The 18,283-nt window shown below is 40.8% G+C and overlaps 2 protein-coding genes across 5 annotated transcripts; both read left to right on the top strand.

Moving 5' to 3' along the window:
• Nucleotides 1-1,439: 1,439 nt before the first annotated feature.
• On the top strand, nt 1,440-7,771 carry glob1 (globin 1). 4 transcript variants are annotated; one of them, XM_001359228.5, is made up of 4 exons: nt 1,440-1,533; nt 6,873-7,132; nt 7,198-7,359; nt 7,425-7,771. In XM_001359228.5, exons 2-4 carry the CDS (start codon nt 6,974-6,976, stop codon nt 7,566-7,568), a joined length of 465 nt encoding a protein of 154 aa, XP_001359265.2. In that variant the 5' UTR covers nt 1,440-1,533; nt 6,873-6,973; the 3' UTR covers nt 7,569-7,771. The 4 variants fall into 4 exon arrangements, with proteins under 4 accessions (XP_001359265.2, XP_033237955.1, XP_033237952.1 ...); XM_033382064.1 differs by lacking the exon at nt 1,440-1,533 and adding an exon at nt 2,955-3,253; XM_033382061.1 differs by lacking the exon at nt 1,440-1,533 and adding an exon at nt 2,955-3,283.
• A 2,052-nt stretch (nt 7,772-9,823) lies between these two features.
• On the top strand, nt 9,824-16,787 carry LOC4802324 (atrial natriuretic peptide receptor 3). Its single transcript, XM_001359227.4, has 4 exons — nt 9,824-9,897; nt 15,405-16,223; nt 16,286-16,469; nt 16,577-16,787. Exons 2-4 carry the CDS (start codon nt 15,695-15,697, stop codon nt 16,785-16,787), a joined length of 924 nt encoding a protein of 307 aa, XP_001359264.4. The 5' UTR covers nt 9,824-9,897; nt 15,405-15,694.
• The last annotated feature ends 1,496 nt before the right edge of the window (nt 16,788-18,283 follow it).

The raw sequence follows: 18,283 nt of genomic DNA, 5'->3' as shown, positions 1-18,283 counted from the left end.
GTGCAAATATTCGTTTGTTTGGAGTTACAACAAATAATGAGCTCTAGGAATAACAGATGGCCAGAATATACTATTGTTCTCCGGTTAAAAAATTCTGCCTAAACGCATAAATAATTCCGCAGCAAAGTCAACGTGACTGGAATCGCACACAGTGTACTGCGGGGAATTAAACAAACAATTTGTTCACGAAATTAGCAATTTGTTTGTTTGGACAAATTTTCGTATGTGAGTGTCATGTCATTTGTATTGCCGTCTCGACTGCATTATAATTACACCCGAATTGGGTTCTAAACAATTGTCTGTCTCAGAGACAGACCCGAACAGGAAGCTCTGACGTGATAAGAAAAATTCAAAACTTAAATTCGATTCAAAACGCGGTATAATTACGCAATAAAAATAATGTGGAACTAATTATTCATACAAATTCTTTTATTTGCAAACGATATTTTCATAAAGTAAACACTCCACTCAACATGCAAAATATTCATTATCAACAGAAGGTAGCACCTCAATTAAAAGTGAAAATATAACACGATATAGTAATGAGAGACACGAGTACCTAAGTGAAGATATTTTTGGAATTTTGCTAATTGATCTGAGTATATTTTTTTTTTCACCTGAAACATTGCGGACAAAGTGGGGACCATATGTTATAGAGAAATACCAGCTATTTATTACCAGGTTTAATATTTGCAAAATTGTTTGCTCTAGTGTTAGTGTATCTAGCTGATTAGAAATTTAAACCAAATACAAACATAATCTGCAATTAATTTTGGCTTATCACCAAACCACAGATTTCGAAATACTTTCAAAGTGACAAATTATATTTGAGATTTTAGATTAAAACTTTTATATTTCACCACCAAGCGCAGCTCAAATCAACGTGATATTCCATAATGAATTGTAGAATTTCTAGAATATAGTCTATAAATAACACCATATCTGGTTAGGCAATCATGCTGCTGTTTATAAATATAAAATAAATATCGATAAAGAAATATGGGTAATTAATTTATTAAATACAATTTTATCACCTTAAATGTTAGTTCTAAGATTTTTTTGTAGATGAAATCTCAATTGGATTGTAATTAATATTTCTTTTATCGATTTCTAGGTTTATTTCATGACATTAAATGCCTGTAAAGAATATATTACGCGAACTTCTGTTTTCAATTGATTGGAATATTAAGCATGTTTGTTTAGAATAAACGAATACTCTCGTGCAATATTGACCCTATCTTGAGAAATAGAAAAACAACACGATGAACTTTCCTATCACCAGGCACAAAACACGACCCCCCCACCTATCTCTAACACGCTATCACCTACCCATCGAAATGTTTCGGCTGCTTGAAAGCAAACGAAGATTACGACTTCGGGCATCGTCTTCGCTGCTGGCTTTTATTTGGTTGTTGCTGCTGTTGTCTATTCGAAAAATCTTTTATAAAGTCTCGGTAGGTCAGAAATTTTGTTCAGTTTGAATTTTAACGGCGTCGTGTGCAGTTGTTTCTGGGGCTCCATAGTATAGCTTGTGTGAGTGTAAACGGACTTTGAATTGAATTGAAGTGTCCATCGTACGAGTATCCATGATTAATGTAAATATTTTCCAATTGAAATGTTTACAATTCGCAATTGTCCAGACTTTTATTTGCATACAGCAAACAATCTTTGCGTGGCGTGACATATTGCAAGGAATTTAGTGCGATTTTCTATACATATTGTTTGTCTTTTACATATGCCTATCAGTTTAGATTGTTTGTTTGTTTGTTTGCTAAGTACCCGTACTATCAATAAGCCATTGGGGTCTCTGCTTTGCTGATAATGCATTGGGAATGTCTAAAATACACATTTTTTGATTAGGAACACGACGGTGCAGTCGAGTATTTGTGAAAATGTTAATAAACAGGTTTATTTTGGTTAGCACAGGTGTTTATACCCGATACTCAAAAAGAGTATAGGGGTATATTATATGTCTGTAAAGTCCAGAAGGAAGCGTTTACGTGAGATCCACAATTTTAAAAATACGAGCTCAACAAAACCACAGCCATAAGCCACAACCAATAGCCATAAGGAACGAATCTATTTGCAGTGGCTAACTCATTTTTTGTCTCCCTTTCTCTCACACACTCTTTGTCGTTCAATGTACTAACTGAGTATCGAATATAAATGTAGAGAGTCGGTTCTAGCTGCGAAACGTAGCTCCCCATCGATTTCTTTGCGATTGGAACCGAAGTTTAGTTTGATTAACATTTTTAATTACTATAAAAGCTGGGATCATAACTCGGCAAGTACAAAGGAAATAAACGTGTTTTGATACATTAAACAATAAGGAAGAACGAAAAATATCGATCTTTCATTAGATTGTATAGAAATGTTGGATTTCCTGTGAAAAGGAGAGAGAAATAGGTGGGTTTTTGAGTGTGTAGGCATTCGGAGACATGTATCGTATAGAAACCTCGATATTTAACGTAAACCTTTTTTATAATTTTGTAGTTTTTTATCCCATTTCGGTTATGCTTCAAGTCTTTATTTCAAAAAACCGTTGCAAACCGAACCCTACAAAGCCCTACCCATCAACGATTAGCAAAGCTTTCGCTCTTCCACTAGACTAAGCTTTTGAGAGCGTACTTAACCAAAGCCAACGTTGGCCTGCTCTGCTGTCCACAGGTGGCCCTTGACTCCGTTTTGTGCGGGTGGTGGGCATACCCTCCACTTTTAGTCCGCTTAGGCACGTGCCATTAAATACCCTGCCATATAGGGACGGTCCCAATAAGTAAATGTTGTGCCTGCACGGTATACAAATTGTTTGGCCAGGTGTCGCACACCTTAGATCCCCCTGCAACCACGCCACTGTAGCTGCTCTCTCTCTGTGCGGCTCTCTTGGGGCCAGCTTTCGCTCAGTACAGTTTTGGCGCGCACTAAAACGTGCACTGGTGCCGGCAGAGAGCAGTAATACACGGGGAGCCCGCGCTCAGTATTCTTTTTGAAAGCAAATCGTGCGGTCCTCTCTCTCCGGTATCCGCTATCGGCAATCCGCTTTCCGCTATTCGGTCGGAGCCAGAATAAACGGGAACGGACACGGGAATAATCACGGAAAACGGCACAACAAAAAGCCAATCAAGTTTTGCAAATAAAAACAAAAATTATAAACAAATAAAGCCAAAGCTGCAACTGCACAAACAAGAAGACAAGAGAAAGAGCAAACGCTAGAAAACGATAGTGGATTGCGATTGTGGAATTATGAAAGAATTGGGTGAATAAAAGGAAGACCACAGAACCAACTGTAAATAATCTTTAGAATCCAGAGCGCTCAACAGGCCAAACAGCTGATGATAGTCGTTCATTGCGCGACCTATACTTTATTATTCGTATAGAGGTTTTGTTGCTTTGGAGGTATTATCGTTTTGGTCGGAATATTAAACTCTCTCGCAGAACTCTTCTCCTTTCAATATCTGTGATCGTATAAACTTTTTGGACAATTTAGTCAAGATCTGCTCTTCATTTAGTGGAAGACAGTAAAATGGAAAACCATATCTCATCATACTCATATTAAAGCAAACGATCGTTACAAATTCTTCTCTTCAATCAAATTTTAAAAAATATTTAAAGTTAAATTAAATATATAACATATGTATGATCGACTCACAGGTTTTTTATAACCTGCACAAAAGCGGTCTTTAAATTTATGGATTTCTGTGATGTCCTTGCGAACAAGTGTCGTCTCTAACAAAAGCAGCAGATTTTTATTGTTGGTATTACCGTCGTTGTTGTTGCTGTTTCTATTGTTGTTGCTGTTGTTGAGGTAGTCATTATCCTTAATGTCTGTGATGAGCATATGGCTGTCCTACTGTGTATGTGTGTGTGTGTGTGTACAGCTGTGTATGGGCAAGGGTCGAGCACTCAGCTTTTTGCTTTAAGCGGAATTTAAAAGCCTTTTTAAATGCATGCGTTTATTTATTTAAATGAATGTTTGTTTTATGAAAGTTGACTTAATTTACGCATAAATCTGTTTCAATAAGAGTGAAAGTCTCCGCGGGTTCCACAGGCAAAGGATGCTTGCCGGAAAAGGGGAAATGTTTATTGTTTAAGCAAATATCAACACCGCTTAAATCAGTAAACATATCATGCGGGTGTTTATTCGCCAGTATTTAAAATATCCAATATCGACGATTACCTGGGCACGCCTCTGGGGTATCCTGCCTCCCCTTGGGCTCTTTCCCCCATCAAAGTTTTAAATTTCCAACTAAATTTTGTTCAACTTGTTTCCGAGTTGTTTTCTAGAAATATTTTGTTGAAAATATTCGATGCCCGAGGATGTCATATTTCAATGGCTCTCAGGTCGAACTCATGCAGGGACTTGGCAACCGACAGAATGTTGTTTTTTGAAAGTAAAATAAAATAAATACCCAGATGAATAGAGAGAGAGAGAGGCAGCCAGAGGCAGTAGTAGTGAGGGAATTGCAACCAAATCCATGGCGACACTTGAGTGGCAGCATCACACAGGCAGACAGACACACACACAGCTACATTCCAATACACAAGGCTAGAGCCGCACTTTAGCAACACCTGTACCTACCTGTGCCCCCATCCCCCCTTCAGCTTCTTCAGCCACACCCCCTTCTACAACTGCCACAACATCTCTCTACACCTGCCTCAACTGCCTGCCAGCCAACCCCACTCGGGCTGTCTGTCTAGTAGCTGTCCATCAAGTTTGCCTTAATTTAATTAAGCGCTCAATGTCCTTACACACACATACCTCTGCATACACGCACACACACACACACACACAGATACAGAAGGCAACGCTTGATTTGTTGCTGCCTTTTTTCACTCTTGACTGCAGCCGACACACACACACACACACACAGCGAAAGCGATAGAGAGAGAGTGGGGGAAGAGAGAGTGGCCAGCACTTATACACTTACACTTACAGGCCTCCTGCCCCTGCCTGCCTGCCCCTTCAGAGCTAGTACAACCGCAAAAGCCACAGGCCATTTGGGCATGAAGGATATTACAAAACACACACACACTGAAAGACATATGTGCCCCTCTCACATACGCAGTCATCTCTCTGTAAGAGTATGAGTGTGTGAGTGTGTATTTGTGCCCCAAAGGGGGTCTTGTAGACAAGGTTACTCTGAGAGATGGCACAATTTTTTATAGTACTATCTTTTTGCCTCCACCTGCACCTCCACTGCCATCTTTGCACCATCAGCTCCTCAAGCCCACTCTTCTCCTACATTTCCACCCTCAAACCCCCCCCCCCCCCCCCCCCCCCCCCCCCCTTGTTGGCTTTTCCAAGCAACAATACGATGTCGGCCACCTGCTGCGGTTGCACTTGAGTCCATTTTCCTGTTCTTTTCTGCCTGTTTATTATACTCTTCTCTCTCAATTTTCCCCTCTCTTTCTCTAGCTTTTCCCTTCGCCGACTCTCCCCCTCTTGTGGTCTATCTATCCCTCCCTATGTCCCTCCTTCAGTTTGTAAATTTTTAATAAACTTTTCAGTTTACTTTTTAAAACAACTTTCCTCGGCCCGCCTGACATGCCTTCAGGATACTACTCTAAGTGTTTCTGTCATTAAAGAAAAGCGGAAAAGCTAAGCCATGGAACCACAACAACAGCAGCAAGAACAACAATAACAACACGAGAGTGAGGGAAAACTCATCTCTATTTATTATTCATCAAAATTCCGTTTGTTAAATGTGAATTTTCCTGTGCGCTCCGCTTCTCATAAATATTTATGCCTTTCTCCTAGATTGATTTGCGATTTGCATGGAAATGAGTGGGAATCCAGATTTGTTTTGCCTTCTGTGTCATTTGCATTTGCCAAAATACGGTACGGATTTTCGAAAAATATTTTCTTTTCTAAATAATTTCACTCAATAATCATATCTAATGGGAGTGACCGACCGCCCGCCTGGTCGCATATTTGCTCGCATTTCTTTGCTCTCTTGCGGTTTACATTTCCGTTTTCCGCATCGAGAATTTCACTCCCACTGTCATACCCTTCCCACTCTCACCTCTCACACATCTCACTCGAGTGGGGGGCACAGCGAAAGGGGTATGATAATTTTTTGTAAACGAGTGCCAGCCACAAAGTATCCACGGTGATGGGTGCCACACAGCCAAGTGGCAGGGGCAGTGGCAGGCAGGGGAGGTCAGCTGAGGGCAGACTGGGGCACGGCACGGTAGCGGCAGGCCAGGGCAGGGAAGGGAACTAGTAGGGGGTCAGCTAATGAACTCGAGAGCAGAGACCATGCCTTTGCCAAAAGGTAATTAGAGATGTGACGAGCATTACATAAAACGATATTTAAGTGGGGTTTCCTATAGAAAAGGGAGGATGGTTTTAAGAGCTTATATACTTGTGGAAACTTAAGATTGATTTCTGTTTTATTTCTTTATTTTTTGTCTGAAATACTATCCATTTTGACTATTGAATCTGAATCGGAATCCTATCCCTGGCATAGAATCCCCTCCTATCGCATAAACAATCTCTTTTAATCATGGGCCCAACTCACGTTGTCATCTCTAATCCTCTTCTTTGATGATGATGATGATGTGGTTGTTGTTGGAAGCTGAAAGGGGGTTTTAGGCAGAGGCGTTGTAGGGGGTTGGGGCTGAGCTTGGGACTGGGCTTCTGCTTCAGACTGACAGACGTTAATTTGTGCTGGGAAATAATGATGCTGATGCCCGTGATGTTGCTGTTGTTGCCGTGACATGGCGAAGGCATTGACTTTTAGCACGTGCTGTGCACATATTTATATAAGTCACTGTTTGTTGTTTTGATTTCATGTTTGAGAGAAAGCGAGAGAGATGCTAAGAGAGATGATGGTAATTGATTTTATTATATTTTTCTCTCACTCAATTTTCAGCTTAAGAGCCAACAAAAGAGAGAGGCAATCACCTGAAAGAGAGAGGTATAGAGAGATAGTTAGAAAGAGCCCACGTGCACTGAGCAAAACGGAGCAGAAACATGAACAGCGATGAGGTGCAAGTGATTAAAAAGACCTGGGAGATACCCGTGGCAACACCCACAGATTCGGGTGCAGCGATACTGCAGGAGTTCTTCACCCGTTTTCCGTCCAACTTGGAGAAGTTCTCCTTCCGCGATGTGCCACTGGAGGATCTAAGTGTAAGTTTTGATACCCCCCAGGATGGTACTGCCTCAAGATAGTAATATTTTTGTCTCATTTATAGGGAAATTCTCGTTTTCGCGCACATGCTGGCCGAATCATACGCGTCTTTGACGATTCCATCCGGGTCCTGGGTGAGGAGGGGGATGTGGAGAAGCTGGAAGAGATCTGGACCAAGATAGCCGTCAGTCATATACCCCGTACCATATCCAAGGAATCGTACAATGTAAAAGACCTACATGTCACTGTATTCGTATTTACGATCCTTAAAAGCCTTTCTCTTTATTTTAGCAACTGAAAGGCGTGATTCTGGAAGTGCTTACCGCAGCCTGCAGTCTGGACGAGAGCCAAGCGGCCACGTGGGCCAAGCTCGTGGATCATATCTATGGCATTATCTTCAAGGCGATCGATGATGATGGCAATGCCGCCCAGTAGACGACGACGACGACGACGATGACAGTGGTTGCAACAGATGGTGGCACGCGGCACCTGCCACACACACACACACACACACACAAAAACACACGCATGCACAGCTTATGTAGTTATAAGTAAATGATAATTGTTAGTTATTCTCATTTTGTATTCATGATTGCGAATGTCCACAACCAAATACACTTTCAATACTTATATATATATGTCTGCGTAGAATCACACACACACACACACGAAAACACTCACGAATACCCTCAAAACACTCACTCACATTGCTCTGTAAAGCTTTAACCCATTCAGTCAGCCTTAAGCGCTTGATCACAAGAGATATTATAATTAAATAAACGTATGAACAACGTACAACTTGTCAAAATTAAGGAAGCTCCGAATCATAATCAGATTATGCAAAGAATTTAACATCAGCCTTCATTTGATATCCAATCCCTATCCTCAGCTACATTTCATTCCTCATTTTCTTCTCCTTTTGTAAAAAAATGCACATAAAATTACAATTATACAATAATTGCTCATTCAGTCATAAGGAGGACAACAGGAAAAGCATTTAAGCGCACTTGAAAACCATTTCCTGTTTCCTCCCCGCAACCCGCCGCCCACTACCCACAATGCCCACCCACTTATGAGAACGCAAAAAGTTTCCTGTTGGGCAAACAACAATTGCGAGCATCGTTGAAACGGCCGCGGCTGCCGCTGCTTAAAATGCCATTCATTTTTGTGCATTCTACACTCCCAGAGGATCATAGAGTGGGGGTGGGAGGCAGCCAGAGAACGGACCAGGAACCGTTTTCAGCCAACATGCGTGCTCTGGCACACAATGCTGTGCCGCATGAGCGATGAGGCCATAATGACATTGCGTGTACGCGGTGTGCGTCCAACAGAAGCATTAGCAAGTGAAAATATGTTTGAGTGCTATTGTGGTACATTGCGCTTAAGTATACCCTACAATAGGATACCCTAGTCTAAGGAAGAGAGAGCATCAGATAAGTCTATTTGCTAAGAGCAGTCATGGATATAAGATGCTATTCCCTAATGAACCATGTGTGAGATACCAGAAACACATCCTTCTAGCACATCCTTCACACAAACTGATTGTACCCTAGTGTTCAACGAGTAATGGGTACAAAAAAAAAAGTGAGATGAAAAGCGTCAAGTGGTGGAAAATTACAAGCAAGAACAAAGGACCAAGAACAGGTCCAAGCTAGAAACTAGAATAATGGGTTGGATCTAGGCAAAGGGTTTTCGCCATAGGACAATATAAATCTCATTTAGGAACAAATTACTCTATCCTTAACTAGAAAGTAGACTCTTTGTTTTCTTTACACTGTCTTTTCTTTTATATACACCATTCCTCATGCTTTATAGACTCTTTTTTTATACCCACACTATCTATTATTTTCACACCTTTAGAGACATTGTTAGAGCGTTAATTGGGGGCGTTGCTTGGCCCACACTATAGCCCCCACCTATCAGGCATCTGACATCAGCTGCAGTTAACAGACCCAGAAGTGGCCTAACAGTCAACCCACTGTTAAGGTCAGCTGTTATCAGCAGGCTTTCTTATCAGTTAACATGGAGCATTGTTGAGTTGTTGTATCTGTATCTGTATCTTTGTGTGCGTGCTGCATTGGTGAAATGTTCCACAAAAAGGTCTCCGGCCGAGCTTTTCAATAGTTTGGCCAATAATGAAGAGCGGAAAAATAACAAAGTGAACAAAGTTTACCCAAGCGACCGCGAATTTCAGTTCAATTTCGACAACGGGCACGCACTGAAGCGGGGCGACAAAAGAAATTCTTATTCGATGCGAATAAATCGCGCGCGATTTATTTTGTACGTTTTTTAATGCCGCCGATTGCGTGAAAATATATATTCTTTTGACTCTGAAATCGTGCAACTGCTGTTGTAGTGCGGTTTTGTTTAAACAAAAGAAAGAAAAATTTGTTTGCCGCTGTCAAATTCTGAAAAGCCATAAATATGGAAAGTGAATGCCAAAAGTTCTGAAGGAAAACAAGAGGAAAAATATTTCCCATAAAAGAATGAAATAGTTGTAAGAAGATATTTCTAAAATAAAAGTATAATCCAAAAAAGTAAATAAAGTAAAACTTAATATTACCCAATAAACTTCAAGCAACATACATTTTAAATAGTGAAACATCCAAGCAACCTCTAAATACAAGTAAGTCTGCTAAAAGGAGACTTTTAGAACACAAATAGTTCAGCAAAAAATATAACATTTGCTCGAGGGAAAAACTGTTCAAGCAATTTGCATTGATATCTGTCAAAGGTTTAAATATTTTGGCAGACAAAGGCGCAGGTAAGATACTTCTCTCATCCATCTCTATTTCTGGTCTGAAAACATTCCATGGTTGGCATGTCATTGACAGGATACTCTTGCTCAACCTTAGACACGCCCCTATGCCGCATTTTATGTAAATTCACTCTCTCACACTTTCAATCGACTTTCAGCAGCCCTCGCCCTCCCTGCATCCGTCTGGGATAAAAGTAAATGATTGCAAAATAACATTTTGCCCTAGGGAAAATATTGGCAACTATGTTGGTAAAATTAAATATATAGCGAAATGCAAATTTCACTATAGGTGAGGGAATAGACTAGGTTACGTACTCTAGACTCTTGCCGGAATTGTAAAATACCGCTACAACCCGCTCTTGACTTTGTGGCTGGCACGCATATTACTCATACGCCGCGTTGTGTTTTCATTGAATTTGCATAAATCATTGAAGCGCTTTCTTTTTATGCTAGCTGGCTAAGGATTTATGTGCGGATAAAAGTACTCGTATGCCAGCATCAAATTAGATTTCTTTCCACAGGGCAATAAAGGTCAACAGAAGGGCTTGGCACTAGGGAAAATATATCATTTTATATATATTATAATGGATAATGCAACAACCTAGGATGCCCCTAAGAAAGTCTCTTTTAAATCTAAAGTCATGTCCATGCCACAATTCTTTTTAAATCCCTTCTATAACTTCTTCAAGTGCATTATTTAATATAAAAATTGTCATGACCTTTTCCCATTTAAAATTAAAATCAGAAAATAAAGTCTGCACTACATTAATTTCGTCCGATTGATATTGTGACCATTGCACGACCAGAATTTAATTTTCCTGTTGTCAATTATCGAATTCCATTTTCAGTGGACATTTTTGTGGCTGCTTCGAACAGACTTCCGCTTGGTCTTTGACTTCTTTAGCCATGCTTAGCATAAAGTTTAAGCTCTATTTGCCAACCACTTTTAAGTGAAAGTGACATCCGTTGACGACGCACTGAAGTATGCAGCATATGCCAGGCCAAAGGCCACACTGCGTATACATAATTTTGCGAAAGAGCCTGACCAGTGGTCACACCCTTGTGCCGGACATGCCTAGAGCCACGTGATTGTATAAATATACAAATTAATCAATTGGTAAACCAATACCCAAACAAATATGAGCAAGTTCTGTAGAAAAGGGTTGGCCCAGCAAAATAAAATAAACTTTCAGTTTGAGCTGCTTTAAGCTGGTGATATTTTAGAGATTATAGTTTTTGTTCCTGCCTTGTGGCTTGGTCGCCCAGTTAATGGGTTGCTGCTGTGGACTAACTTTTCAAACTGTTTTCGACGATATGTGGGTGCAAAAAGAAAACTTTTCCAAGTCAATTGAGTTAGCCACGAGAGCGGTACAATATTCCAGCGAGAGAGGAAAACAAGCCATAAAACAGCAAGGTCATAAAATGTCTGGTCTTTTTGTGGATTTGTTTCCGTCTTTTTTTGTGTTTAATTAAATCTAGTTTGGGATTTGTTCACGCGCGGAAAAAATGTGCAAACTTCCTTTCAACAGAAGATTATGTAGAGATTAAATGCATAAGTGGATTTTAAATTGTAGTTTTTCTAGGATCCTGAGAGGAAGGCCTTCACATTATGAAAAACTCCACAGTCTTTTTCTTTCTCCTTTTCCAATTGTAGAACGTTTTCACACATTTCAATTAAATGGTTTCACATAAATCCTTGTAATCGCTTTATTTCATATTCCCCCATTTCTTTTCTGGCACTTTAACAGAACAAAAATTAATTAAATCCGTTTAAGTGGGGGACTTAATTAAGGTTCGTTGGACGCCTGCTGCTGGCCATGTTCCGTGGAATTTAACAGGCGTGCCATAAATGACACCGCATGTTCTCTGGGGGTAACCTCAGAGGCTGTTTACCCAGTACTAAAGGCACAAAAATCCCTTGGCTATGACCTGATGAAGGATAAAGTTTAAACTTTGCTTTTCCCCCGTTGTCTAGACAGTAGAACGAACACGTGTGACAGGCATTAAGTGCTTACTTTTACCATTGCGGTTTTTCATGGCTGTCTAAATTTAAATGAAATTATGCAGGCATTTAAAATTCATAATTAATAAGAGTACGAGTAAATTCCAGCACATGACAAATGGATATTTAAGTTTCATGCAAATCGAAGAGATCTAAAACCGATTCATAAACCAAAATTAACTCGCCTGGTTACAGGCACCCGACATTGGAGTTCAAAGATATTATAATTTTGGCTTGGAAACTTGGTAACAGATATCTCCCATATGGCTTCCCCACTCCCCGTATATATCGTATATATCTGTATATTGCCAAGTTTTCCGTAATCTTATCGAGGCACAGGGCAGGCGGTCGGGAGTCCGGCGGTTGATTGCACATTCAAAATAAACAATTTTCTATAAATAGACTGCAAAAGGCCTAATCGTAGACGGTTTGTCTTTTGACTCTTCGATCCCAAAAGGTTCTATTCTCTTCATTAAAAATATAGTCGATAAATTGATTGATATTGCATTTGCTGGGCTGGAGTGCTTTTTATGGTTTGAAGTGTCGGACATCTAATAGATTGTTCTACTTGAGTTTTTATATAAATAATGTTATAAAACTTATTGGCATTGGGATTGGGTAACAACAGTTATAAATAGAAATGGCGTTGATTAGAAAACTGGGAAAGAGGAGCGATACTATGGTTCATGAACCTCTTTATGAGGATTATGATACAATTTCTTGGTCAACAAGGTTTTTTGGTTCAGTGATAGGAATTATATTTTTGGGGGTTCATTTGATATAATTCCAGACAAGCGATGTATTCGACATGCAAAACCGTGGAATTCCCCTGACAGACAACTCCCTAAATCTCATAGATTTTATTGTGTTTGTTTTACAAGTTGAGTGCCTGATAAAAACACGACCAAAAACCGAACATTGTAATACTCTAGTACAGCCGTGAATCGCCGACGACTGCGTCCATGTGTGTCTGAGTGCTGGGGCTTAGCATGCTCGATGGGCTTATGGTCAGGCTCCGGGTCCGGGGCCAATCAGAGGTGCTCTGAGTGAGTGCCAACATGTTCAGCAATGCCGCCAAACATGATTGATTCGCACAGCTCGGCGATTTTTGCGATTTCTGCGATTTCTGTGATTTCAGGGCTCTGTCAGTCGTTCGGCCGTCGGTCTCTCAGGCGATCATAATCATTTAGGGGGCTAAGAGTGCTCAGGGCTTAAAAATAAACTGACGTTCGGCCGAAGAATGAGCCTGAAACTGATAAGAGCCGGCTGAAATGCCTCGATGATGTCCATGCCAATTTGCTAAAAAATTATTTTGATTTTCACACTCTCGTCGCGTCGGCACCTTGAATGCCACTGTGGAATACGAGTATTTGTTTTCTACTCATAGTACTGCCAGTTCTATTTCTGTGCTTCTATCAATGCAAATAGTGTGTGCCTCCAGTATGATTGATGTTCTGCTTCTGCTTGTGCTTCTGGTTTTCGCAAAATGAAATTAGTTCTCTTCTTCCTGCCACCTGCTGATATCGGCAGGTTACTGGCAGGCAGTCGGCGGCAGTAGGCACATGACCCAGAGTGTTTTTTTTGTTTTTTTGTACATCATTAATATTTCACCATTTTCTGCATTGTCACAGTTCGTGTCGAGTGTCAGCGGGTTTGGTGATGAATTCTTATTAATTGCTGACAGTTCCGATTGCCCCCCACCAAAAGAAATGTTATACAGCAGTTTCTTGGTGTTTGCTCAGAGATACGCAGGGTTCCCCGTTCCATCATCATCATCATCAACAACAGCCAGTACTCTCGAATTTGTGCTTGGGGTTTTCCGCAACAGGCTGCGTATACGCAATCTCAAGTTCGTTCAGGCCCACGGCGATTTCTGTGGACAGTTGGACAGCAGATAAAGTGCCCTGTGCTGGCCCCAAAGGGAAATACTGGCTGGTGGTGCCCAAAACTATGACCCGGACTCCATAGTGGATGTTATTAAAGAAAAGGGAATGGTATCAGACCGAACTTTGGATACTTTTTTCCATTTTTGATTATTTTGTAGTCCTGATCATGCCTGTTTCTGACTAGTACCTGTTGAATACTCTTCTTTCTGAATAAACTTTACGAAAATCAATGAATATTATTCCTATTTATGTAAATACTTAATAAAGTTCATGTGATCCTTCCTTTTTGTTTATTTATTTTAAATATTCAATCAAAAATTAGGGGGTAATCCTATAATTAAACGTTTTACCTGTATCACTTCAAATGTGTGTTCCATTTCAAAGTCCATTCGATCAACTAATCAAATTAGATCATTCAAGGGGTCAGAGATACTCTTAGAACTGACTCTGGGTACCGCATGACTAAGTGAAACCACTCTTGACGATACACAGCAATCATAAGTTTACTGCTTTTCGTTAGATAAGATTAGGCATCGCCTGAACCACAAACTAGATCTGGCAGCATGTTCGCTACCATTTGACACGTTTTTGTTGTTTCTGCTGCTGCCGGATGGTTCTGTTGTTTTTTTTTTCGGTTAGATGTTTCCTACCTTCATGACGTTTCACTAAACAATAGATTGCTGTGACGCTTCGAAGTTTAAGCCAGTCGAGTGGGCCAATTTGTATGAGATTTCCATGAATGCGTTACCATTCGACACATTCCCTTGATGGCAGCCTTATCGGGGGACACACATGCAATGTCCACAAAACAATTCCATGGAAATTGGCATAAACAATAGCACAAGACCCCGTGTCCATTATCAGATGCAGCAACTTCAATCGAAATCGAGCAAATAATTATGGACATCAGAAGCGATGAATCAGCAGGGGAATCAATTCATAAAACACCCGCAACCCCCAACTCATTGAACCCGAAATCGTGTTGTTAAAGGCCAAAGTGAACAGTTTATGGGGTATTGGGATCATATATTACCAACTTGTATATATGCACATATGTATATGGGTATGCCGGACAAATTTCCTTACTTCGTGACTCTCGGGAGTCACAAACTGCACTTCAATGGAAGATAAAGATTGTTATGTCTTTGCTATCAATCAACTGTTTTGTTTACTCAAGAATGTGACAGCTGCAATGGGGAATAAAGATATTTATGATGGGCAAAGACATTGATTTTTATGACTGGGGATCTTCCAGGCATTGCTAATGGGTGGATTTTATGATATTTAATTACGGAATTAACTGTTGAAGAAAGTTCAAATGATTAGAAATTAGTGAAAAAAAGTAAAACGCGGCTATTCATTTATGTATTCCATTAAGGAAAAGACAAGTACTGTTTGGAAATTTTTTGTTCTAATCGGAAAATTCTCCTTATGCTTCCGATTATTTCCTCTGTGTCTAAAGACCCCCCGTCCCCCATAAATAATAATCAACATCTCATAATATCATCAAAAGTTCCCCTTTAAACTAGTTTTCGGTATACGCCAGGCCAACATCCATTATAGCGCACTCTTGCCTCGAGGGCAACCTATTAAAACTTTAATGATTTATGTATATATCCCCGCAGAGGAGGCGCCACTGTTAATGACTTCAATGACTTCATTCACACCAACAGGAGCCGCAGCAGTAGCACCCTCAACATCCCACAAATTCTGAAGCCCCAGAGAGGAGCAACATGCGGCGGCAAAACTTCAGTTCAATTATGCGCACAATCAAAGCAACTTAATTAGCCGCCGGCTGTCACAAGAGTCCTCCAGCAAGCAGAGAGAAGGATTGACAGACTGAGTGAAGTTGAATGAGAAACTGTAGAAGGAAACCACAATTCCAGTGCAAACTAACAGAAAGCGAGAAAGGGATATGCAAATGAGCCAAATCAAGGCGGCTCATAGGCAATGCGGATTACAACATGACACAGCGGACGAGCAGCAGAGTTGCAAATCATTTGATTTGATTGGAGTCCCCGCCACAGTCCTTCCCATGATAGGAGCAAACAATATCCCAATGGGGAGGCTCCAGCTCATCCTACTCCTGGGTCTGCTCTGCCTCTGCCTCAACCTGGATAGTTGTCAGGCCGAGTGCCGGGTTGAGCCGGCCCGTGACTGTGAATCCATTTGTGATGCCAGTGGGAAAAATTGCACTATTCGCGCTTTGGTCCTGCTGCCGGATGACAACATGTACCAGGCCTCCTTGCCGCGAGTGCTGCCCATTTTAAAGGTGGCCGAGCAGCAGATACGCTCCAAGGCACTGATTCCCCCGCACATTGACTTTGAGTGGCTGGCCCACGACACCAAGTGCGATGCCTCGCTGGGCGTGATCAAGGCCATGGATGGGATCATCAAACAGTGTGCACAGGTGATCTTTGGCCCCGTTTGTGACTACTCCTTGGGTGAGACAGCATCTGAATCTTAATTTGAGCTTTGGCTAATCTGAACCGTTGATCCTTTGCAGCTGCTGTCAGCCGAATTACCAAATATTTTAACAGTCAGGGAACACCTCTGATCTCTGTGGGGGGATCTACTTATGACTTTGAGCAGAAGAAAACCGATTGCAACGACGAGTTCTATATGCTACTGCGTACTGGAATGGTCAGCTTTGAGACCATCTCTGAGTTGACTATAAATGTGATGAAGCGGTAAGTTCCAAAACTAACAAGGATATCAATAGACATACTCGCATATACATTCATCCTTTAAAGCTGCCGGTGACTCATTTTCTGTTTAATTTCACACCTTTTTACAGCCACAACTGGTCCCATTCCATCTTCTACTACGAACGCGATGGCCAGCGGAGTGTGGCTGGGATGCACACCTGTTTCCTCATGATGAAATCCCTGGGCAAGCAGATGCGCAACGAGAACATGACATTCGCACAGTTTCCACTAGAGCCCAATTTGAAAAATCGCACTGAGGAAATGCGCCGGGAAATTGGCAATAAACATTCAAGTGAGTAAAAAACAACAGAGAGTTTCTATGTTATCCTCAGACATCTGTAATGTTAGTGTTAGGGGCGCTAACATAATTATGTTAAAAGTTTCACCAACGAATCGGCTTAGCCGAGACCGCAACCAATGCGAGTGCAGCGAGAAACTCCACCAAAAAATATTCTTCCTTTTTGCAAGCTTTGAAAGGCCTACAGGAAGTGGCTACCATTGCGTATACTTGCTAGTTTAATATAAGCATAAATGGGAAATTTATATAAAATTAAAATCAGGTTTTCATCTGATTTAGACATTGTTCAGCAGCTTTTCTCAGGTATGTTTGTCTGGTATTAAATATTTAGTTATAGAATGTCTTACTGCAAGCAAAGTCTGTTCAATCGGAACACAGCAATCCTTTGATTCTTTGAAATAAAGCATTGTGTGCGCCTCAAAACTTTTCTACCATCTCTCGGCACAAGCTAAAACATAAACAAACCCACTCCACACGCCGCTAGGACCAGCCCACTGGCAAGAGCTTTATGACGATGCCACGTGCAGCTTGCCACAGCTGTGTGGCGTGCCAAAAATGCCGGTTGCATATCGATATCGATATCGAAACGAGGACCCTACTCACTCGGGTTCCTGTTCCGCCGTTGAAATGGCGCCAGAAGCCGGTGATAAACCGTTAAGTGAACAACAGCCAAGGCGGAAAAGCAGCGGAAAAGTGGAATTAAGTGAAAGTGTGGAGAAACTTAAGTTGTCACGAAACCAAGTGGAAATTAAAGTGCCCAAGTGTAATGTAATGATTGATGGATTTATAGAACAATACAAATTGCAAATACAAAATGCTGGATGCAGAATCCAGAATACAAGAAAAATAATGAATAATTCGCTGCATGTGGCATCCGCATCCCCCAAGCAATTCCTTGATTGGATCCAACTTTGACAAGGAAAAGCTGCGATTTTGATAAATGATCGGTGGATGTGTGGACACAATGGGATAAAGGCGGCAAGAGGGAGATTTTTTCTGATGCAATTTCGCACAATATTTATTTGATTCTCAGTTTTTACTTATGGTATTTAAAAATTAATTGTTGCAAAAGATTTCGAAAGGAATTACTCAGGGATTCTCCTTGAAATAATGTGGGGATAAAAGATATGTTCTATGTGAAAAATAGGGACTTTTTCAGTGGATTTTCCTGGCTTCTTTCAATTATCATATACTTAAAATTTCCCTCACAAACTGTGACTGATGTCATAATGTCAAACAATATGATCTCAATACCTTCTTTAAAGCATCTTCACTTAGTGAAAAATAAAAAAACAAAAACGTTTGGCTGCTTTACTCATTGCCATGCAAACAACGTCGCCGTCTATTCCGCTCTTAGCTGCCATTTCAGGCTGATTCCTTCCTTGGCACACGTCCGGAGCAAGGCGCCTCAGCAGCTTTCAGGGGCCATACAAAAAAAAAAACAGCTGCATCAGCAGCCTGCAACAACAATTAAAATGTGACTTGCCTCTAAAATTAC

Source organism: Drosophila pseudoobscura, chromosome 2 (genome assembly GCF_009870125.1).
Source record: "Drosophila pseudoobscura strain MV-25-SWS-2005 chromosome 2, UCI_Dpse_MV25, whole genome shotgun sequence".
Taxonomy (NCBI): domain Eukaryota; kingdom Metazoa; phylum Arthropoda; class Insecta; order Diptera; family Drosophilidae; genus Drosophila; species Drosophila pseudoobscura.
Note: the sequence above shows the minus strand (reverse complement) of the source record. Positions and strands in the feature narration are given on the sequence as shown.